General features: G+C 38.0%; 1 protein-coding gene across 1 annotated transcript in view; it reads left to right on the forward strand.

The window, feature by feature from the left end:
- Positions 1–25,113, forward strand: part of MEI4 (meiotic double-stranded break formation protein 4) — an 85,142-nt gene that overhangs the window by 6,965 nt on the left and 53,064 nt on the right. Inside the window, exons 2-3 of the mRNA XM_075145346.1 lie at positions 3,138–3,386; positions 17,615–18,171. Coding sequence (XP_075001447.1) covers positions 3,138–3,386; positions 17,615–18,171 — 806 coding nt within the window. The remainder of the gene's footprint in view (positions 1–3,137; positions 3,387–17,614; positions 18,172–25,113) is intronic.

Raw genomic sequence — 25,113 nt, forward strand, 5'->3', positions numbered from 1 at the left:
TGTTTCTGGAAATACATGCAGGTATATCACAATTTGTCTTTAATTACCTGCTTTTAAACAAGAGATTTTGTGATTCCAACAGAATTACTTCTCAAAAAACTGCTTTGATTGTGTCTTGTTCCTAAGGAGAACCAACTTTGTGATCTGTGCTGCCTTTTCTTTTTTTAACAGCATCTCTACAAGTAATTATTCCAGAAAAGGAGTGATTCTTTTTCTCCAGAGTAAGAGTACCTCATTAAACTAATTCAGTGTAAGGCACTACTGCTGTAGAAGTGAGTCTGTACAAGATGTTAAAGAGAAAAAGGCCTCTCTCAAAATCCAAATTTCATTACTTAACTGTATGGCGTAAGTGTTAAGGTGGAATGCTATTTAAGATTTTGATGATTGTGATTTAAAGCAAAATTAGGTAGGATACCATGGTTTATGTGATTTATTAGGGATACATCTCCTTTAGAAAATAGCATTTTGGCATGTTGAGGGTGAAAGAACCTTTTGCTTGTCTGTATTGTATTATTAGCATGTGCACTAAGGTTTTTGCTCTGCTTAAAATATAGTAGTCCCCTTTAAAACAAAGTAGAAAAGTGACTCTCTTTAGTTTGGTAATAAGTGGTGAAAAAATACTACTAAAGTAGCATTTCATACTTCTGCATTTCCTAGAGCTGTAGAAATTCAGTCTCAATTGTTCCCATTCCAGTTCCTTGTAATACTTGTCTACATATTAGATTATTTTTATTGGGGATTTTTTTGACTCTAAATCACTTGATTTAAAGTTGTGGGCTGAGATGTGTAAAGCGCGTAGTGGTAAAGTATCAGTGGTCAAACAGCTAACTTTGACTTTTCTTTGTAATAGTATGTCATGTGGGTAGAAATAATGCATGATAGAAAAGAAGGTATTGATGGTGACTCTCTAATGATAAAGGGCACCTGAACATTCATGAAATGCTGAAATTAAATACCATCTCCTGACCCATACTGGAATGTTGATCCTTCTGCAACTTCCCTGAATGTAATTTAAAGGAAAATGCTGGTACTGACAAAGCATGTTATAAAGCACAAACCTAACCTTTATTTGTCCTTTTTTAAAAGAGGTAATCAGAAAGCTTTTGCATAGTAGTCTCCGGAGATATCAAAATGATAAATCAGCAGTGAAAGACATTTGTACGACGTCTTTCTGCCTCCCTTAATTTGTGGCTCTGCTCTGCAAAGGAACTTTGTAAGAGTGAAGCTTGACAGACGCTGTTTGAATGATATCTGGGTGAAACTCTTGTCTTCTATTAAGAAGACGAGATAATCTGGGAAGCATCTTTCAGGTTCAAAGCCAAAGATTTTGGATACCTTACTGTTACTACTTGCTCTTCTTTCAGTATGGTTCCATGTATTTAATTTTATTTACAACTTTGAAGGCAGTTCAATTACTTGCATGGTTCTGTATTTGTAAAACATTTCCTTTGATGTATAAGGCAAACAAGAGTCTTACATCAGTTTGTTGTCCCACAGAGGTGCTGATTCTTTGAGGCTGAGAGAATTAACTTCTGCTTTTTCACTGGAATTCTTAGATATGAATGGAAAAGTTGTATGAAATAGATTTTTACAAGTAAGAAGTTTTGCAAAAAGTACCACTTCATGCGTAACTGTTTTAAGCAGTGGGTATAGATAATCTTGTTCAGTTTCTAAGGGCTTACTCTTTCATTAGGTTTAAGAGGGCACTGGTGGCTTAGACTAGGTGTTTTCGCCCTGACACAGGGCAGGAATGTACTGTTTCAGGTGGAGAACAGTAGCTTAAAACATAGATGTAGGTAGGTAGATCCCAAGGAATTTTTGCAGTTGTATCCCTTGTGCCCTGTACATTTCATGACTGGTGTGTCTGAATGAACAGTGTGCAAGGAATGTACAGGAATTGTTTGTGCATTTCAGAAGTATTTGAAAGGTGAAGGAAATATTTAAGAGGCAGCTCTTTCTGTAAGTGCCCCTGATGGATAAATAAATATGTGATGGTTTATGACTTACTGTCCAAAGTTGAGGAGAACCAAAGGAAGAAATCTGGTGATCTGGTGAAAGGATGACATAAAATACCTTATTCAAACCTGTGCTGTGACAATTTCAGAGATATTCAACACAATTTATTATAGACTTTAACCTGCATTTTTCTTGGATAACAAGAAAAAATAGTATTATGAATAATTTTTAGATGTCAAGGCCAGGACGAAAGCAGAGGAAGTGATTTTTTTTATTATTCTGGAAGTAATATTTTTTCAAGTAAAAAAAAATACAGTGAACTATTGAATGAAAATGATGTGGAATTAGGAAAAAAAAAGTTTGCTCATTAGATAGGCTGGATATTATTAGTTATTTTTAATTTCATTTTTTTGTTTTTTGTTCCTAGGTCCTGTGCTGTTGCCCATGACATAATCATCTAGATAAATCTTTTCTTTTTCTGACTCTTATAATGCCTTTTGCCCCGTCCTCACTGTTTGTAACAGAGCTGATAAAACCAACCGTCTTCTTCACTTATCTTACTAGCCACTTGCATCTCTTTGAAGCTGTCTGCATAGACCTTTCTGCAGGCTTGAGGCTTAATGTAGACTTAGAACTGCAAGTGCAGCAATACCAGGTATCCAAAACCAGGCACTAACAACCACCTCAGAAGTTTTATCTTCTGAGCACTGGGACTTTTTGGTACACTTTCAAGAAAGTGTATGTATCATGTTTAAGCTAAGTATAAATAACCCCATATGCATTCTTCAATCATGGGCTTAGGATTTTTTTTGGGGGGGGGGGGCATGTCAGGGATTTTTTTGAGGTTAGTATTTCTAGTGTTTGTTTGTTTTAGTGGAGATAACATCTGCATTTAAAATTTTGCTAACAAAAGCCTATTTGAAGTACTTGCTATTTGCACAATTACTTTCAAACACTGCCTGAATTTTATTGCTATAGCTGGAGCGCAGCTCATATGTTTTTATTGTGCACGGATGCTTATATTTCTACTCTTTTTCTTGATGATTTAGGAATGCACTAGAAATAAAATAGTTGGTCTCACTGTTGAACAGTTTTCAAAGCCAAGAAAATACTGGGCATAATTTGCTTAACAGAGTCATAGTGAAGTTACTTTTTTACTTTCTGTTTTTCTAATATAATAGAAATCAAAGGCGGAAGAGAAAATCAAGTTTGGTATTTGAAAATATCAAAACTAGCACTGGCTTTTGCAATTATCCACTCAAAACCACCAGGGAAAAGTTGTAAAGAATACACTGAGCACCTTGCCAAAACTGTATCCGAACAAGATTTTGGATGGAAATCGAAAGTTGAAGCGCTGGAAGCTGAAGTTCTTCGATTACGTCAGGAACTTCTTTTGAACAAGATTTGTCAGAGATTCTGCTTGGAAAATGGTACGTTTCTGAAATAATTTCTGACTATGTTGCAGTAGCAAGGAAACAAACAGCTTTCATGTTGCCTGCACCATTTCTTGTACCTAGATATGAGAGTCTTCAGTGTACAACTTTCTATTTTTCCCAAAGCCCTGAAGTAGTAGAACACTTAATTCATTTGTAATGGGATTGAGCTTAAGAATTTGATGCTTACTCAGAACTTACATTTTTAACCTTCAGAATCAACATGTATCATACGGAATAATTCCAGACAAAATTGTTAATACAAAGTATTACTCTATAACCTTGGATATACTAGTTTGTAAGAATATTGATGTACCCTATTTACATTTGGAACATGTCTTAAGGACATATTGCATTTTTTTTTTTACCACTTTAAAGATGCTTAAAGTCAGAATTTAAGCCTAATGTGTTGAAAGCATAAATCCCTAATATGTATAACAGAAGGTTGAGCAGGCAAAGGACTGTTTGTTTGCGATCTCTGTTAATGTATTTAGACTGTGGATACTGTGAATGTTTATTATGACATGTGATAAATTGTTGTAAGTCTGATATTGTAGCATTCAGGAAAGGTGTCAGTTAAAGAATATGCAAAAAAAAACCCCTCAAACAGCACTGTTTTTCTGACTTATGCATGTGGAGTGAGTCATTCTCACTCTGAGAGATCAATGGCACAGGATGAGCTTGGAAGTCAGGCAGTGGAAGATGCCTCCATGCTCTGGGGACGTTATCCCCTGGGAGATGGAGGCCAAAACGCTCTGGGCTGAAGGAGAGAGACAGTTCACTGTTGAGGGGATCTCTAAAATCCAAATGTCTAGCTAGTTGCTTTATGACTTGAGATTTTTAGAAGGTTCCCTGATAGCAAACTTGATGAGGCTTTACTGGAATGCTTTGTACTGAAACGATAGCTTCTTTATTGCCTTGTGAAAAGATTTCTGGATTCTAACTTTGACTGAGAGGGGGAATGTATTAGACTTTAGCTAGAAGCTCTAATGACTTCTTTTTTTTTTTTATAATAGACCTTTCTCTCTAGAGAAGTGATTTAATGATTATTCATACTTAGTTATTGTTTGTGTGTGTGTTTTCTGCAACCTATTCCAAACATGAATTTATTTAAGAGTAAAAGTTACTTTCAAGGTGCTGCTTGCAACAGGTGTCTTAATGTTGTGAAGAACTGATTGCATATGATGCATAATGAAACCAATTAAACTGTCACTTCTGTGTTGCAAGTCTTAACTTTTTAAAGATTCTTTACCCCAAGCTGTTGAACTGAGCAATGCTGGTATCTCACTTGCCAAAGTAAGCTCTTCTAGTTGCGAGATAGGCAGAGAAAAGCAACTATCCCTGGCGAGTAACACCTCTTCCAAAGGATGTTAATTTTCATTGCCCTAGTCACAGTGAAGTTTGTTCACAGACCTAAAATGTGTTAAGTCTTGTATAATTGTAGATGTCTACAGCTGCACTAAATCTTCTGTGCTTTCTTCATTATCTCTACAGGGAAATAGCACGCTTACTCTACAGTTTGTGGTTCACTTTACCCATTGCGATATTCACTAATATGGATATAGTGAATTGTCCACAAAAGACATCCCTCTCCATTCTGCTAGCAATAGGCTGACTGCCTTAGAAAAAGTCCCATGGTTCCCAAATCATTTCAATAAGCTGCTCTTCATAGATAGCTCTCTTTATGTTTTATGATCTCAGCAGCCTGTTCAAACATACCTTGGGTAGCTGACCAAGTCTCATTTTTCAGTGAAGCCAAACTTTAATTTCAATCTGTGTTTAACTAATGGAATCATAAATAGTAGAGATGAGTATGTGGTATCTATAATCCTTCTATAATCCTTCTATATTCCTTCAGTTTCTCCAGGGTTCAAAACCAACACCCTACTAATTTGAAGGATTAGTGTGTAGCCGCTTTTCCCTTCAAATGTTTGTTTATATTTATGATTTCACTGTTGATAAACCTATTAAACAGAAAACCTTTGGACATTTGAAATGTCTATGGGAGTTCATGTCAGCCCCACCTGCATCACATGCTGTCCAAGAGGAGTAGGGCGTAGTCTTCCCCTTCAGTTTCTCTTAACCACTTGGGTGTGAGAGAGCAAAAATGTGTAGAAAATCTGAACTGTATCATAATTTCTATTTTTTCATACAAGTTTTTTCTTAACATTGAAAGGACACTTTCGAGCTCTTGGAGTTTAACTTTGAGACAGCCATTTTTTCTGATATTTCTTTCTTTTGACTGTTTCGTTCTCCTCCTTCCCCACCGTCTTAAACCTTGGTATGACATGTGAACTCCTCTGATAACAGATTTGACCACATGTTATTTTGGAAAGGAGATGTTCTTCATCAAACAAGTGTAACTGCTGAGTGAGCATTCATGGTTACAGTTATATTGGAGACAAATGCTCAGTCTCTTACTTTTGAGTAAAGAAAGGTCATTACTGATACCTGATGGGATATCTGTTGGTGAGATCTGTGCACTCTTCTGGTGATCCAGTGTCATGAAATACTGATTTAGGATCCTCCTGACTACGCCAATTTGTCACGAACCACTGATTTAGGATCCTGCCGACGCCAGTTTGTCATGAGTGAGTGGTTTTGAGGCCGCTTAAAGAATCACTGACAAAGGTATCAGCAAAAGGTGATTTTAACAGAAATTTGTAAAAACGCGACTTAACAGAATTCGATGGCAAGGTTCACTCTATTACTCATTACATGGATTAAGTACACACAGGGAAAATCGTGTCAGAATTCTGTTGGAATGATTTATAGAAAGACCAAGAACAAAAGGGTAAGGAAGACCCTCCCATTGAGTCACGAGGTTCAGAGTAGACCCCCTTGTTTTCTAAACTCCTTCTCAGAGAGGAGTCTGGGTGCAGCTAGATCTACCCCTAGTCTCAGACCTGGTCAACGGTTTATGCCTAAGGGGTTATATATGTTTAGCAGTGACCTAAAGTTCATTCACAGTTTTAAGGTAGATCATAAGATTTTGACAGCACTTAATCATTGACTAATTTAACAGTTACAAAGCAAGTTAATCAAGTTTACTACAATTACTAAATTACAGATTATGCTTATTGTTAGTTATCTAAATCAATACACACACACAATATAGATCTATTCACACACAAGGGCCCATAGGTAGATAAATTCATGAAAGACAAAGACCTATAGCTAGATAAAGATACCGGTTAAAAATTCCCCTCGAGTCTGTGAAATACTCACATTGAATGTCTTGGCATTTCTCAACGGGCGAAGGGTTGAGCCCCGAGGAGTGTCTCAGCCGAGGAGTGTTTCAGCCCAGGTTCCAACGGTCCTCCAAATACCACAAACTCAAGAGTTTGCGAACTCTGAGAGGTGTCCCACTCAGAGGGAGACTCTGGGCACAGCCTGCTGTGGTCCAGGAGAGCTCAAAGGGTCTCGCTTGGGACCACTGTTTATAGGTTTGCCAGATGATTGGCTTTAGTCATCAGTAAATTTCCATCTTGGCCACTATCCAGCGTGGTCTGTGGTAGTAATTAACTAAGTAAGGAACAAGAGCAGGGGATAATTTGTCATCTCTGACAGCCCTGAAGCATTCCCTACCTGGGTCATAGCTCAAGTGGAACGATACCATGGTTACCGTGGAACAATACCATAATTACTACCCCAGACCGCATATATACATTGACGATGTGTATTAAGAGCAGAATACCTGTGGTTGACATTTAAAGGAAGACGGTCATAGAAGCAAAGCCTACCTGAAATAGGGGCCACTATACCACTGACATCTTCTGCTCTGGGAGAAAAAATTTCCTCTCTTGTGTGTTGTGCCAGTTTTGAGGTTTTTCAAGCCCATGGAGATTAGAAGCTGAAGGTTGGCTACTGCTGTGATGGGAAGACTCAAGGAGCTTGCACGTAAGTTGAGAGGAAGTGGTGTAAGTGGTGTTCCATTTTGTTCACCTGAAGGCTACTATAGATCCATCAAGCCATTGTTACAGTTTGTTGTTTATGGTATATTGCCCAAGTTGACTACATAATATCATACCAAAAAAGTTCCCTTTAGGGGCAAGGATAACTGGTAATCTACAGAGATCATGGATCCTTTTCCTCCTCCACTCATTTCTCCAGCCTTATTTTTGGAGTTGGTGTTCTGCTTAAAACAATGCAACCTCTTGAAAGAATTCAAACCCTCAGCTTTTCTTTGGCTTTCTTGTGTTCTGCTTAAAAGCTCTATAAATGCAAGAATGCCAGGGTTTCACAAAATCCACCACCAGAAAATCTCATGCAGTAAGGATCAAATACTGCATTTGTGTCTGCTGCTGCCTGTTGGGTACTGAAGAGTTTGAGTCCTTCAGCCAAGGTTCACTTTGCAGCTGTATCTTCCCTGCTCTGCATTCTGAGTGTGAGAGCTTTCCTCTCCCACCTGCTGTTTGTAATAATAATAGTAGGTCTTTCAGAAGCTTCAGGAATGATTAGAGACTGCTCACAGGGTTTTATTTCCCTGATGTGAGAAATTTGTGAGCTCTTTGAAGCTGTGGTGCCTGTTTTTGTTCTCCCCATAAAGTTGCACACAATATGGATGCACAAGCATATGAAGGAGAAAGAACAAAGTATCCATTTTAAAAGATATGTTGTCTAAATTATTTTTGTCCCACCTGACTAGATCTTTGGCCTCAGAGATCCTAAAAAAGTTTGGGTTTCCTCGATGAGGGGGAGGAGCATGCTTTGCTACAGGTAAACTGCTTGGTAGTATAGGTTGTTACAGTTTAATGTGTTGTTTATAAAATTGCTGTGGTATATATTCACTGACTGTGCTGGAAGTTCCTTATTTGACTTAATGTGCAGCTATCTTTCTGAATACAAGGACATTGGTATTCCTTTTACACGGTGGTGCTTTTGGCTGTACATCAGCCATCCAAAGAGGAGGAGAAGCAAATCTTTTTGTAATTGTCTGTTCGTTATTTTTCACCTTGCCAGTATTGTCCTGACAACTACACCCATGAGTAGAAAAAAGTCAAATTTCATATTAATCAAAGTTGCTTGCCTTTCTTTGATTCAGATTGAAATTTCACAGAGGAGGAGAGAAACTCATTGGTGTTATTCCAAGAATAAGAATATAAAATATTTGAGCATTCTGTTGTCACTTTGCTTTGGAGCTACATGAAAAGACAAAGGGTCTTACAAAGCATTGATGAATTGACAGATTCATGGATTGAAGCATCTGTCCTCTAAGACAAATTCCTTAGCTGTTATCAGCTCATTAAATCAACAATCATATTGTTTCTTGACAGTCTCTATTAAAGAGATCTGAAAAGCCTGCAGCTGTTACTCCAACCTAAGAAGGTATAAATGCAATATTCTACCCTTTCTTGCCAAGCATGTATTTTAGGAATGACAATTTAGAGGATAGATGTTTATTGCCTTGGTTACTTTAGGCTCATGCTCCTGAAGAGTTCCAAATCAGTTATCCAGGGTACATTTTTAGCAAAACTTGTATTGAGTATGTATTCTTTCTTCCTTAGCTTCACCTTCAGTCTTGGTTCATATTATTCCCTTCTTATGCAGTGGATAGGAATTTACTGAACTGCTTGCATGTCTAATTGAAAAAAAAAAATCAGATTCTCCCCCCCCTTTTTTTTTTGGAATTAATTTATTGTTCCTTTTATAGATCATTTACAGTAGAACTTCATCTGCCATGCCCGAAGTCCCCTCCTGTGTTCTTAGCCTCCACAGCAGCATATGTCTGCCAGCCCACCATAGTGTGCCATAGTGTGTCTGTGCGTTTAGAGGAATGCTGAACTCTGAGTCAGAATGCGATTAACATGAATGTCTGATTTTTAACTGTGTCCTGAGGCTGTGTTTGACTTTTCAGGATACTGTCCCCTAAATTCTGCTTCCTTTGTCAAGACACTTGAAGCAACTTGTATCTCTTTAGGGAATAAGAGCCAGGGACAAAAAGAATTTTGTATGTCCTGCTTCACTCAACTTAGTGTGTTTCTTGAGGCATTTAGTTGTACCTGTGGAAAAAGGGAGCAATTTCCTTTGTAGATTAGTATGAATGAAGACACTTCCATCTGCTTTCTTCTTGCTGGAAGCTCAGACTTGCTGCAAAAGCAGAAACATAAAATTGGAACCAACCAGCTCATCAGCTGAAGTAAAACTGATCGTACATAATACACAACTCCAGTTTACCAGCAGCCTTGTTTTGGGCCACAGAATTCAGCCACCTCTTCCCTTTCCACTTCCCTGTAAGTCATGGCTTGGGTGTTTCTTGCGCAGTAGGGAGAGGCAGAAACTCTGGGTGCACAGCTTAAAGCCCCAGCATTTCCTTGGTAGGCAAAGGAGGGATCAGATAAGTCCTGCTTTGTTGAGAGCAGGAAGGGTGCTAGCCAGTCAAAATCTTTTCTGAAGAATTTGATTTTAAACCTCTGAAAGAGCAAAACTCTCCACTGTGACTTAAATAACTTAACTTGTGATGTTTCCTCTGCCTGCTTACATTAAAGGAGCAATGGGAGAATGTAATCAATAATAGATTTTTTTTTTAAGCTGATTTTAAAGAAACTAATCAGATGACTTCAGAAAGATCAGACCAAAACATATGCACATTCCTCAGTGAATATGTTATCTGCAGCCTCATAAAGGAATCTTCCTCGTTAGCGGACAGAGCAGCAGTCCAAATCAGAGTGAATAATAATGATTAAAACATATTAGTCTATTAGGAGAAATTACTTCCCTCCCCAGAAAGAAGATGAAACGGTGTGAAATGTTTAGAGCTGCCCTGATTAGCGCTTAGCAAAGATTTTAATTCCTATGGCGTGGTAGTAAGGTAGAGGAATATAGACTAGAATTTCAAAGTTATCATGGTATGTATATGTAAAAGCTATTTCTTCAGGTCAGTATGTTTGAATGAGGTGCTCTTACAGATTGCTGTGTCCTGTCACCATTTTTCCCCCCCGGTATTTGGCAGAAAGCAAGGAATGCAGAAGACAGTTGCAGAGGAATTGTCAGCTTCTGAGAGGTATCTTTTGGCTTTTTTCTTTTCTAGCTTCCTTTTTCCAAGGTGAGAGGATTCCCCACTGGGCAGCAGTCAACACTTAGTCTGATGTCGCCATGGAAAATTATTTTTGTCTGGTGCTTAGGGATGTGATGTTTGTGCATGAAGAGATTCTTCCTCCCTCCCTATCCCTCTCTGCCTCGCCCCTGCCTCCCCCCCCCCCCCCCCCCCCCCAAAAAAAAAAGGTGGCCTTCTCTCCATACAGATCCATAAGGGCAGCCCAGTCTAAGTAAGTGTCATCTGAGCATTTTCTTTAAGGCATGATGGTGTCAGACAGACAATACTTCAAAAATGAACTGTCATTTGACATCTTAAGTGTACTAGTGTACTTCCGTGCTTCTGCCAGTGGTGCTAATGCAAGTAGGCAGCATTGCAAGTAACATTTCACAACCTAAAAAGTATTTTTTTTTTTAGGAGGGGAGCAGAGAATTGAGAACAGATATGTGAGATGACCAAAATGGAGTTAAAATGTGTTTAGCACAGATTTATGGGAATATGGCTCTTGGAATACGATGATGAGATAAATCTGTTCCCCATAATTGTAGTGACACAATGGGGAACTTTATGAAAGCTGAGGCCTTTTCAGGATAATTAAATAAGTTAATTTGCAATCTGGAAAAAGCACCAGCTGGAGTGTAATGATTCATTGAAATCTCAGAGTACTGCTCCTTCCATGGATAACAGGTCTGGTTTGGTTGTGGAAACTTTCTCCCTTTGAAAGCAGATGCTGTCTGTCTTATCAGATGGCATTGCTACAGCTGTTCTAAGCACATACTTGGGGCAAAGGGACCCAAGAAGCATCCTTTTCTTTCCAGGTTTCTGTATAATGAACCCATTCACAGGCAAAAACAACCCAATTGTCCCAGCAAGAGAAAGGGTTTGTTATTATTTTATAAATTCCCTGTATAGATCAAGTTCCTGATAAGATGCATAGTGATTTTTAGGAATAAGGTTCATAAAAGCAAGTGGGATTCCTAATTTAGTGTAGATTCATTTCCTTTCTTCTGGGTAACAGAATGATAGTTTTGGGGGAAACTGAATGTATATGGTAAAAACTAGTTAAGAATTGTGGCAATGGCAATTAGGATCCTCTTGCCTATAAGTCTGATGTAGGGAGCTAAGGATCAGTCAAATTTTTCTCTGGAAATACAGAGTCACAGAATGGTTGAGGTTGGAAGCGACCACTGGAGGTCATCTTGTCCAACCCCCTTGTCAAGCACGGCCACCTAGAGCCGGTTGTGCAGGACCATGTCCAGACAGCTTCTGAGTATCTCTAAGAATGGAGATTCCACATCCTCTTTGGGCAACCTTAACCTAACTCAAATTTAGACTTGAGTTCCTCAAGCATATCTTTCTTTGTGGGCTTCTGGGTATATAAGCACAAAAGCCAAACATTTGTACCATGTTGCATTCAAGAAAAGAGATGTTTTTAGGAATGCACACCCTAGCTGATTTCTTAGGGAGTCCACCTCATTTCAGCCTGCAGCTCATTACAGTTGCACCCAGATCATTGCTGTCTGCATTGGTTGATACTTCTTGTCTCTTAGCAAAGCTCAGTTTGTTTGACAATGCAAAGCATTTTTAATAAGACATAGTACTTCCAGTTCAGTACTACCAGTTCAGACAGGTAGTCTTCATAGGTAACATTAATTCACTTGGTATCTTGAAATATCCCCTATCTAGCTTAGAACTCAAATTTCAGTCATCTCATTGAGATGGTCAATATTGTAAACCATATTACTGTTGGAGCGGGTCCAGAGGAGGGCCACGAAAATGGTCAGAGGGATGGAACGCCTCTCCTATGAAGAAAGGCTGAGTGAGTTGGGGTTGTTCAGCCTGGAGAAGAGAAGGCTCCAGGGAGACCTTACTGTAGCCTTTCAGTACTTAAAGGGGGCTTATAAGAAAGATGGGGAGAAACTTTTTAGCAGGGCCTGTTGTGACAGGACAAGGGGTAATGGTTTTAAACTAAAAGAGAGTAGATTTAGACTAGATATGAGGAAGAAATTTTTTTACAATGAGGGTGGTGAAACACTGGCACAGGTTGCCCAGAGAGGTGCTAGGTGCCCCATCCCTGGAAACGTTCAAGGTCAGGTTTGACGGGGCTCTGAGCAATCTGATCTAGTTGAAGGTGTCCCTTGCCCACAGCAGGGGGGTTGGACTAGATGACCTTTAAGGTCCCTTCCAACCCAAACTATTCTATGATTCTATGATACGTTAGATTGTTTGTCATGAAAGCCACTTGATGAGCATTAACTGACCCAAATCTGTATGTTTGTCACCTGATTATCGATCCTTCCATATCTTTGCTGCAAGTATTCTTTATTTGACTTGAACTACAAAAGATTTGTGCTGTCTTTTACAGAAATCCCCTAAAAATGAATGTTTATATGCTCAAAATCCTTCTCAGTTCTTACTGAATTCTAGTTTACTGAGTTTAGATGCTTTAAGCAAAATCTATAACAAATTGAAGTATATGCTTCTAAGCCTTCTGAGAAACATTTAAATCCTGGCATTGAACAATTAATTTGAAAATTTTAGGTACTCGGTCCTATATTCATTTCTTGAAATTATTCCTAAATGGAACAAAGTATGTCAGCATGACATACCTTAGCTTTAAACAGAAGAACTTTCTTTTCCAAGCTGGTTATAAAAAAACCATGGAAATGCAGAAGCAAAGCGTGGAATACATAACTTCTAAAATTTCTTCATTTGGAGAATCCTGGAAGCTTTTTATTATTTTTTCATTATTATTTCAAAATGTTCAAATATGTGAGACAATATTTCTTTGCTTTGGTATATACAGAAGTTTGGTTTGGTTCCAGATGAGGACAACAGTGGTGTGCTACACGCACAGAAGTTCATGAGGGAGGAGAGATGTTTTTTTCTCAACCAGCCAGCTTTGTTAGTAATGAAAACAGCAGAATAGAGGCAGGCTTACACATGAAGAAAAGATAAAGAAAACAGTTAATATCTGTGAAGAGTTTTTTTTAAGAAGAGAATAAACTTGATTTGTTGTTCATGGAAAGTACACTTGTAACAAACCAATCAATGAAGATTAAGTGAAGAATAAGAGAGTCCTGAAAAATGCAGTGGAGAAGTGAACACAATAGGAAAAAATATGAACGATTTCACAGATGTTTTTGTTTCCTTTTGGAAGTTATTGACTGAACACCTACTTGGAAAGCAAAATGCAGTATCATCAAACAGGCTTCTAAGATTGTCTCATTTTTAATTGTCTTTTTTTTTTTTTTAGAAGTGGAATTGAGCCTGTCAATTGTAACTGAGTTTTAAGAGAGCTTTACATGTCTAACACCATTGTTTTAGATTTTTCAAGTGATAATCCATGCATGTGCTCGCAAAGTGAGAGAATATGAACACTGCCTAATGCTTGAAACTGAAGTAATTTTTGCTTTGCAGAATTCAAATCATCTCTCCACTTTTGTTTCTTACCTCTGCCACCTTCAAACCCATTTTCTGTTCTACAATCCCTGTTGGTGGTGTAACTGCAGGTATATTAGGTTTTTCAAAAGACTTGAAGGCTATTTTATGATTGCACAGCAATTTCATCAGTTGAGGACCCTTCTTCAGTTTTTAAATTTTGAACTACATATAGCATGTCGCCTTCCTCATTCAAACACTGCTTGGTCTGTGACAGCCAGTAGTGCAGGTGTCTGAGGAAGCATCTTCCACTACCCCTGCTCCTGCTACATGGATATTACAAATGCTGAGTCTCGTATTCTGCGTTGGGTAGGACCAGGAGCTGGGTCATTCCCTTGTCTCTTCACAGCTCTGAGAATCCTTATGACCATACTGCTGGCAACAGGCACTCGGGAGACAAGAGATGTTTCCCTGTCCTGGTGAAGCAGTTGGCTCCTCCTCCTCCTCCTTTTCTTGACCCTGAACTGAGTCTTGGTGTCTGTATTAAGGTGGTTATTCAGAAGTGACAGAATTCACCTGGGAGATGAGGTGAACTTTGGTGTTTGCCAGACTCTGTGTCCTCAGGACTAGCTGAAGACTCCACACTCTCTAATCATAAGACTTACTGGCATCTCACTCCTCTGATAAAAGCCTCTGTGTTCCGTGGTCCCACAGCAGTATGTGCATTTGAGTTCTTATGCTTCGCAGAAGTGCCTACAAACCTTGCATACGTACTATACACAGTATGCAAGTCACTCCGTTGTCCCTTGAATGACTGCTGGGTTTCAGGCCAAACACTTTCTGCAACAGCGGATATGTGTAGAGGGATGTCAGTTCTTCAGCCTTTGCACCCCAAGGCTCTTCTTGTGACTGTATCTTGCTTTGATACAGTCAAAAATTCTGATTTTCAGCTCAGGATCTTAATGTAGTAAGGAGCTAAAGTCCTAAATAGGAATTAAGAGTTTAAATATTTCCTGAATCTGATGTGACATATTTAGGAGGCTGTAAAATTGCTCATGACCAGATATTTCATTACCTATATAAAGGCATTGTAAAATTTTGTGGTTAGTTTATCATGCACACTAAATTTTCATATTTCTTGTTCCAGTATATTTATAGTCAAATGTTGAAATTGCTTAAAGATGATGGTTAGTGTGAGGCAGGCTTAATGCTGTTTGGGGTTTTTTTGTTTGTGTGGTTTTTTTTGTTTTTTGTATTTGATAACCATATGGTGTGAACATCAAGGCTGCTTTCTCATTTAAATAGTAGGTAAGTACAAAGTGATTAGTTTACCTTCTTTCAAGAAATAAATGATAAGCTGTTTCTAGACATTTTGAGGGAAATAATGAGTGTTTCTTGGTGGGTGACGTATTTATTTTTTTAAAAGATAACTTCCACCTCCTCCTCAAATGACTAGAATATATCAATGACTGAACATTTTTAAAGCATTTTGTATTATTCATTGAACAGGAAATACGCTGCTATTGGGGACTTACTATAACTGGGTTTTCTGGAAGCGCATCACGGGACAGGATTTTGATATCTCAGTGAGTAGGAACCTAAGCATAAATGCAACATTGTCTCCTACTGGTAGGAGTGTTTTATTGTATATGTTACCTCTTTTATTTGGGGACGGTCTTAAGTTTGGTTCCTACGGATATTTCTGTATTACTCTCTTCTTCCCTTTTTCTTCTCTTTCCTTCTCCTTTCTTTCACCTCTGCTATTTTTTTTCCCTTCAACAAGAGAGTCAGCGAACATACATGGTTTTTTGCACGTAGTTCTTGCTTTGCTTCTTTTGATTCCTGGCGCTACATCCTCATGAGCAATTTTCATATTGCGCCATGGGATTAAAAACAGGAACAAAATATCCACATAGTGAAACTCACAGTAGATGGATTCCCTAGAAGGGCACATTTTCCTTAAACAGCACCAAAAACAACTTTCAGTTTTTCTCTTCTAGAATGTCTTTTGCTTAAAACGCTAGAGAGAGAAGACATGAAAGATTGCTGTCTGGTTTTGTTAGTCACACCATGGGAAGTGTGCTTTGCTTCTTTGCTTGCTTTCCAAGTTTGGGTATGCAGGGCATTTGGGAACAGTGTTTATATATAAAATGCTAGGCTGGCCTTACAAGCCCTGCTTTTCCTACTTCCTGGAAATGTCAGTTGATTTCCCCACAGTTAGCCCTTTCATTGTGAGTCAGTTGGTACCAATCCTATTCAATTTTGAGTATGTCTGAATGTTAAAGGCATGAAACTCAACAACAAATAAATAAACCGTGTTTCCAGTTTTTATCTCAGTAGTAGTACCCTCATTGGATGATCTGGTATGTTTTCAGAGACTGAAGTAATGGTCAGAAAGTTCCATTTGAAATTGTATATTTAATGAAGTCTGTATAAACTTTTTTGAGTAGTGTTTTGTTAGTGTACAGAATACTGTAGATTGCTGCCTAGTGATGTTTTCTGTGTTAAAAATCCTTTTTTTAACTTGCCATGAAATATAACATTTATTTCCCATTAGCCAAACCATCTATAAAATGTTTTTATTCATTTAAGAATACAACACAGAGGACCTGCCCAGGGAAGTGGTTGAGTCACCATCCCTGGAAGTATTTAAAAGACGTGTAGATGTGGCACTTAGGGACATGGTGTAGTGGGCATGGTGGTGTTGATTGACGGTTGGACTCGATGATCTTAGAGGTCTTTTCCAGCCTTAATGATTCTATGATTGCTTTGGATCCTTGTGGAAAATATGAATAGTATACGCATGTTTTTTAAGAGTGAGAGGAGAAGCAGTTTGTGGCTGTGCCCCAGTAAGCAGGGCACAGAGGGGAGTTGGTCAGATGGGGTTCTGGCCTTGCCTCATGGCACTGAGATGTTTATGCTTGTTGGACTTCCACTTCACTGCTCTAATATCTCTTGCTTGTTTTGACTGTAATCTTTTCACATAGGTAGCATATAGCACAGAGGTAGTCTATTGTCACCTAGTACTGAGTTTATGCCCAGATGCACTGACTTAAATGTATCTAATGTGTGAAACAGGATGAAAGAGATTCTGCAATGCTGTACGAAAATAATTTAATAGTGTGAATGCAATGCATACCTTCTGTAATGTAGTTTGTGTGTCTTTGAAGAAGATGATATGAGAGATAGGTGGTATGAGGATACAGAAATTTTTGGTTCTGAATGTTTTTCTTTGTTAAATAATAAACAGCTCAAGTGTAATGTTCTGTTCAACTTTGACTCAGTTAGAATTCCTTACCTGACCTGGGGAGAAAGAGTACAAGTAAAGGAGAAGGTCTTATTTGATGCATTTATAGTAACAGAACTTCACTGTCTTTTAAAAGCAGTCTGAGTTCTTGAGAATAAAACTGGTGAAAATGTTTGGGGGATCAGAAATTTACATGCATTTCTTTCCCCAGGAATTAATGAGAGTATAGATGTCCACTTAAACTGTTCATGTGATGTCCACTTAAATTATATATGTGAAAACTTAAAACCATCAGGAATTTTAAACTCAAAATTGCTGGTCATATTACTATGAGCATAAAACATCTTGTTCACAAACAGTTTAAAAAAAGTTTTGACTTTAATTTAAAAATGTCACCTTCTTCCACAGCTAAATTCTAGTCATGGGAAGTTCTCGGGGAGTGAGCATACATATGTATTACGTGATTTTTGTGTGGAAGCAAAAGGAGAAAGGAAATACGACACTTCCTATAAGCACGTATTTAAGTATAACACAAATGTAACTTTCACATTTGTGTTTCAGGAAAACCAGATGCCTCTGCTAAAACTCTTCTGGATCAGGAATATACAAACCCTGTGAGTTACTCAAGTCAGCTAGAAGACTCTGGATGTGATGTGTCTAATGACTATGCATTCGATTCTTTAGGCATAACTTCTGATTTTCACCAATCTGAGCATGTCGACACTTCTAAACATTGGTTGGAAAGAGTTCCTCCATTGAATCTTTGCTGTAGTAGCAATGAGGAATCTCTGGCTGCTCCAGTGCAGTTTTTGCAAAATCTGCTTGAAATAAGAAAACTGTCAGAAGGAGGAATTCTTCAAGCAGACTTCACAGAGCTTGAGAATGATTCTTTCACCGTATGCCATTCAGTGTCTCAGTTGCTTGATGGACTGACTGTTTTTTACAACAGTCCTAAATTTCCAGTTTCTAATTTTCTTACTGAAGCGGTTTGTGTTTTGATCAGTTTAATAACTGATACTAAATTATCTAATCATGTTTTGAAGAAGTGTTTCAAGAAGCTGGAAGAATTTAAGAAAAATCTAATTCAGATTATTTTAAGAAATAGCAATGTCAATAGGGTAAGTTTAAAACATCTTCTGTCTTTCTTACACCATTTCAATGTACGGTAATACTCTCCTGGTTTTATGCACTTTTTAAAATATTAGTTTGTCTTACTATATTTTGAAGAGTACTTTTCAGAGATTTTTTAATTGTTCTTTTTTGTGATATAGACAGTAAATGCTCTAAAACATTTGAAAAAGTTCTTGCTCATGCATGCAAGTTCTTCTAGTCTATTCCTGAGTATAGGAGTTTTAACTGTTAAAAAGGCAGATTAAAACAACTTTATAGAAAATATGAGAGAAAAACACATTGTTTCTCATGCTATATGAAGATATAGTGTAGATATTCACAAGGTAATGACTATACAATTTTTTATTCTTTCTTGTGCACATAGATTAATAGATTGATTTGCTTCAGATGATCTCAGTCACTCTCTAGACATTTGCAAATTCGTGTTTTAAAAATAAATCAGCAAATGAGTGAAGAATTCAGAAATGGCATGTCCCTGGCACAAACAGCAAATAGGACTGAGCTGCATTTTGTCTGTATTCATCATTTTGCATTGATGCATGCATCATCGTGTTAGTTTCCTCATTCAACTGAAATATCCCTAGTCTGTCTTCACAAGACTTCCCATAAGTAGTGAATTCCATTGTCTGTCTTAGGATTTTTGGTTTTCATTCTGTCTTTTAGAGTAACTTGGAACAGGCATGATGGTGGAATTGTTTGAGACTTAGATGTACGAATTTAGTGTCCACATGTATGTAACTACACTACTATTGTAGTAAATTGAGATAGTATCCCTATAATCCTTGGAGCCTAAAGAATGCTGACCCCATACTAGGTCCCTATTTTAGGATGAGCGCTAGAGTTGCCTTTAGCAAAATGAGAGCCTAGACATCTGCTACACCTATGGACAGATGTACCCATTTGTCTTAATTTCAAATGAATCCCACTCACTGTGTATCAAGTATTTACCCCAGAATGTAAAAATCAATCAAATATCATTACCAGACTGGGGAGGGGGTGGAAGGGTGGCAGATATGCCTGTATTTTGGTTAGATGAGGGAAAACGAAAGTATTCAGAAGGAAAACTTCATATACTGGAGACTTTCCAGGACTAGAGCCTTGTGTCTCTAATACCGGGGTGCTTTTTAGTAAAGTGTCACCATGGTGTGATACTTAGTTTTTAATTAGAGGTGTCCCTGGCCAGTGTTTTGAAAGGACGTGAGCATACATACCTTTTGTGTGGTATTAGGAATAGAGAGTCATGCAGGTGTGACTCCTTTTATTTTCTGTGTGATTACAGGATACAGAACAAAGGAAACTTGAGCAGGCACTCAGGATGGACTTCTTCATAGTTGATGAGGTCCAGTGTTTCCACCTGTTCCCCTCCTCTACCTGAATGGGAAGTTAATAAATAATTAAAATAAAGTTAATTGTAGGAGCACAACCAAGAGGTTATCCAGAGAGGGACTACTTGGTGGTTGGAGGAACGTGGGGAGAGGACAGAAAGAAAAGCAAAGCTTAAGTGAGAGATGTAACATCTTAAATGAGAGAAAATATCCTCATATATCAGGGACATTTCAAGTCTGCCAAGTGCTTTTAGAAATCATTCAGGAAGGGTGGAGTATGTCAGTATAATTTGCAAGTGGCATCTTTTCTCTGAATAACTTCACTGAAACAGATGGCTTTTTACGAGATATTTTATCTCTTGCTTCCACCAAAATGTTGACTTAACAGTCATTCCTATCGGCAGCCATTACTTCAATCAGATTTAAAGAGTTTAAAAATTGTATAAACCAATTATTAAGGAATAATCATGATAGTTTCCAGATTTCTAGGAAAAAGGGGGCAATGTTGTGTGTAGTAATTGCAATGTTTATAAAGATTTATCGAAAAATTCTTTGTAGAGGTTTGGTTTTCTTTAAATTGAATTGAATATGGAAATAAGTATGTAGCATTCAGAATTAGTAGTGGAAATTGTGTAACTAATTCTTCATGTGCTGTGTACCAGAATATCTCCCAGGGAACTTTATGCTTCAGTTTTAATCATCACTGTTTACTCAAGTGGTGATTGAAATATCAAGATTATAGGTTTAAAATAAAATTACCATTAATTACAAGGCTGTCATCTGAAAAGAGTGGCAAACTGTGTGAATTTTGTTTCCAGGAGGATGCTTAAATGCCTGCAGTATAAAAACATTAGGAATTTTGTTGTATCTAACCTTACTAACTGTCAAAAAGCATTTGTACAGACAGCCACCGATGCGGTTATAGTATTTGACATAATTTTCCCTTTGCCATCCTCACCTATAAAACTGTCAGGAGCTGTCAAGGAAGACAAAGGACTGTGAGAAGCATCTTCAAAAAGTGAACAAAGAGAGAAATGGCTGTGGATTACACTTAACACCTCATCTTCAAAAGCAATTCCAGCGTTTTGCAGAGCAAATTAAATAACTTAAAAAACCTTTGAGAATTGGAAAAGAGATCATTATCTGTACATTAGATGTGAAGGAAGAAAAAAAGCAGCAGAATTACTTTCTATAACTGTTGAGTCCCATTGTTTGAGATGTTTCTACTTACAAAGCACTGGAAGGTGTAGGAACCAGCAAAGACATGCGCTCAGAGTTTTTCTGCCTGGATTCAGTTGCCTAAAGCTGTGCACTTTAGATGATAGAATTTTTTTGACCTGAAACTCCAAATTGACACGAGTATCAAAAGGAAAAAAAAAAAAATTCTATCGTTTAAGATATGAGAGGTAAAATAAAAGGAAATATTACTTAAAACCATTTAAATCAAAGAACTACAAATAGAAGTAGCCTCTTGAATTTCCCTTTTTAATTTTTCTCCTCTCCCTCCATGTTTGGAGAGCAGCTCAGAAGTCTGCATACAGCTGTCAGACACAAAATCTTTTAGAAGAAGCCTTCTGAAATATCTAGAAGGAATCTTAAGTCATGGCTGCTAAGGGTGAAGCATGAATGCTCTGAGGTTAAATCATCTGCTCAAAGGCCTGTGTCTGCACCTTCTACTGGCACAGTCTTGCGTCCCTGGATGGCTGCTACAGAACAGCTTGTGAGGATCCTATGTCTAATTCTGGTACAGATGAGCTGTTGCTCTCATGTTGCAAAATCTGTGATAGTCGCTGCTGATCTGTGGAGCAAGTGCTTTGCTTGTCACCAATTTTTGCATCCTCAACACTGAGACTCTTGGAGGTTTGTATGGATATTGCTGTTGGTGCATTGCCTTTTCATGTGCAAATTGTTCATTCATGTCGAGTCACTCTACTGTCAGCAGAACCATTGTCCTATTTATGCAGGTTCTTTGCAAGTCCTGCTTTGAAGCAGAGAGAAATGCTGTCATGTTATAAGAAAATTCTGCAAGACTGGATTCAGTTTGTGGAGCCACTGGCTCTACTTTTGAAATGGACAGTTCTCTACTACCTGACAAAACATGGGAAGACATTTCCTGTGGAAAACTTCCGTAGGAGCTATGGTATATAATTACAGCTCTGGTGGAGTAGAAACTTTTGTCTCTTCCCCTTCAGAAAGGAAGCACAGGAGAATTTTTTTCTTAATCTGCCCATTTGGGATTTGACAATAGCTGTTGTCCCTGTCTCCACAGGGACATAGTAAATGTGCATCTCTCCTGCTCCTAGGTGCATCACTTGCTCACTGGCACTGGGATATGCCTGGTCTGTTGAGGTTTGTCTCTGTTGTCCAGGATGTGTTGGAACAAGGGATCATTTCTCCTATTTCAGAAACATGCAACAGTCAGAGGCACTGGGGATTCCCAACTCCCTATGCTGTTCAGAATAGCATGTGTGTTTCATGTTTCTGGTGAAGGTTTTGCACAGCTCATTGCTGTAGGGCACTTCAGAGAGGACACTAAATTCCTTTTACATGGGCAGCGTCTGGAGTTTGCCTGGAAACCTGCTGTGGTGAACTTGAGCTGACTGTAGCTTCATAGTATATGGAATTAGCTTTAAACGTCAAATCCCTGTAACAGAAATTAAGATACTTCATACATGTCTGTCTTACATCCCTCATATATGCAGCTGTGCAAAACTTCAAAACAATTATTGTTAAAGAATTCAGAGTCTCATTTGTTACTTTGGAGAGAGAAGAAAAGTACTTTTACATCTGGCTTCTTTCAATGCAGTTCAGCTATATTCAAAGCTGTCATGGCCAAATACAGTCACAGGGTGCTGCATTACACAGGATTTATGTGATGTGATCCTAGTGGTATCACACTAGTTGTCAGCATTATTGACAGAAGTGCAGTTCACTGGTTGTAATTCTTTTAGGTGCAGCTGCTAGTGTAATTTGGAGCATGGCTAATGCATTATGTGCCAGAAGATCCTGTCCTTGACCCTGGGTTCTGTACAGAGACCTGTGTCTGTTTCTTGGACCTCTTGTTTTAAGGAGTTAATCAAAACACTAAAATAGAAGACAAGTGTACATTGCCTTCAGGATTCAAGAGTAAAGTCGAATTGTGTAGGGCTTTCAGGAGAGACTGCTTTCTGGTACCTTGTTCCTGTTCATCAAATACCTCATCCATCTGCCCCACCTCACTCACAATCTCTTTCAAACAAGACCCAGAAGGAAAAGAGCCATGTTTCAGTGAACTGTGGTTGTTTGCTGCTTCTCATGCTATGTTTAAAACATCAATATTGACTTCAAAGGTGCTGTCAAGAGTCATGAAATGCCTGCTCTGTTCAAACAAAGCAAAAAAAAAAAAAAGTTATGTGCTATTTCCTTCCTTTTTTTTTTTTTTTTAATCCTTGTCCCCTTTGGAAATTGGCTACCCTACCTTTAGGGTAGTTGTTTTGAAGTTGTTTTGTGTTAAGAGTATCTGAATGGATACTGAGACATGACCATAGTCTCTAGGAACTTTTCTTACCCTGTTTGGGACTTTACTGCCTGTTTTCATTTTTCTCTCTCTTCTTATGTTCCATCTAAAAGTCTTTATGTAGAATTTTGCAAATGCTCAAATATTACTGTTGATATATTTAGCAGAAAAGCAAACGCAAGAATTCTAAGTATTAGTTTAATGCCTTTACCGGATGTTTGTGTGAGAAAGAATTCACAATTCTTCATGAAAATAACAAGTTGAAATGTAGTACAGTGAAAAGCAGAAAGAGAGAAATGTTTGAATCTTATTGGTAATTATATAATGAAATGTATGTAAGTGCAATTGAAAAGTACACATTAATCAGAACCGTGGTTTTTGAATCTTTTCTTATCGAGGATACAATTTGTATGATTCATTAATGACTGAAATTGGCTGGAAGAGAGTAATCATAAACTTACTCTGATGGTTTTAATACGTGCAACAGTATGTATTTAATACATGCTCCAACTAGTTGTGGGTCATAATAAATTCCCCCGGCCGTGTGTCGTTTGCAGTATCTTTTGTCAGCAACTGCCAGGACAATATTTAAGTCATCTGTTTACAAAAGTCTTGCCTGTTCAGGGACAAATAAGATTTAAAAATAGTTATTCATGTCACCGGTGGCTGCCAAGTATAAAACTAGTGGGCTTCAGTTTTCCTAAATTAACCGAGTCCCAAGAGGAATATGATGGCTTGTGAAACGTGATATGCTTTTTCATTGGCCAAAAAATTTTGCTTGTATAGTGGAGGAGCAGTTCATTTGTATGAATATTAAAATGTGTTGCCAGGATTTTATGGTCTAGTAAGAATCAATGTTTGAATCTCTTGATTGTTGAATTAATTTTTCTCAGCAATCTGTTGTCCTATGTAGAGAGCTATTTAAGTCAAATGGTAATCAAAATCCATTGTCTTGTAAATCACTATAGTCTAGACCAATCGCCAAACTGACTGACTCTCATTTACTTCAGTAAAGTGGATCATAGGAGTAACTAGACAGGAATGAATGAAAGAAAATTCTGACTGCCTCTTAGATTTGTCCATCTTCCCTCCTCAGCCAGCCTCACCTGATACACATCACGCACTACAGCTACAATTATTGAAGAGTTACAGGATGAAGTTAGCAGGATTTTTTTTACCATTGTGGCAAAAAAGTTTTATTCATGATTTCCAACCTGTCTGTAACACTGTTTTGTCAGGACTGTCTCTTTTCCTAATAACAAATACTGTCATTGCCTGGTTTTATCCAAGTAATTAACTGGTATTCAGGGTATTACAAATTATTTCCACTAGGAGGAGAAAAAAGGGATGGAATAGGCCTTTGCTGTTCTCTTGATTTACAAACTAAATATATGGGGGCCCTTAATGCAAGAATACAGGAAATTCTTGTTTTGTTGAATATGATAGGAAATATATATCAAAAACTGTTTGTTTGTTTCCTCTGCCCCCAGTCTCTCTCCAGTGAATGCTTTCTATCAAAGCTCTCTTAGCTTTCTGTAGCATTGCATTAGCAGTGTCGTTTTGCTTCTTTGGCATCTCTGTGATATTTGCAGCTGAGACCATGCAGAACAGCAACATCAAAGCCTATCCCTCAGTCCTTCACTTATCATGCCTGTGTAAAAGCATTTGAATTCTTCTAGGCCTTGTTTTCTGTTATTCTAGCCACGTTATTGAACAAAAAGACCTAAATTTGTTCTTTTGTTTGTTTGTTTTTGGGGGTACGATAGTAGGTGGTTATTCAAAGAGATAATATGACCACCTTAGCTCCATCACATCATTACTTACCCCAGCTCTTTAGTTCTATTCTGGTCAACTTCCAGATGGAGGTCTAAAGCTGTTCTTGCTATAAGGATTGTCTTTCTCTTCACGGAAAAATTCAGTTTGCTGCATTTAACAGAGATAGTGCTTTTTTTTTTTTGTCTTGGGGAAAATTCTCTCTTACATCCTCTAGTTTTTGAAGGTGGCTGTGTATCCCAAGGGGTTTTTGATAGTAGTCCTCAACCATTGCTTAAAATGTGTGTACATACTTTAATAATGAGAATCTTAGGGTTTCTCTGTTCTTTTGCCTG

The sequence above is a fragment of the Calonectris borealis genome, chromosome 3 (assembly GCF_964195595.1).
Source record: "Calonectris borealis chromosome 3, bCalBor7.hap1.2, whole genome shotgun sequence".
NCBI lineage: Eukaryota > Metazoa > Chordata > Aves > Procellariiformes > Procellariidae > Calonectris > Calonectris borealis.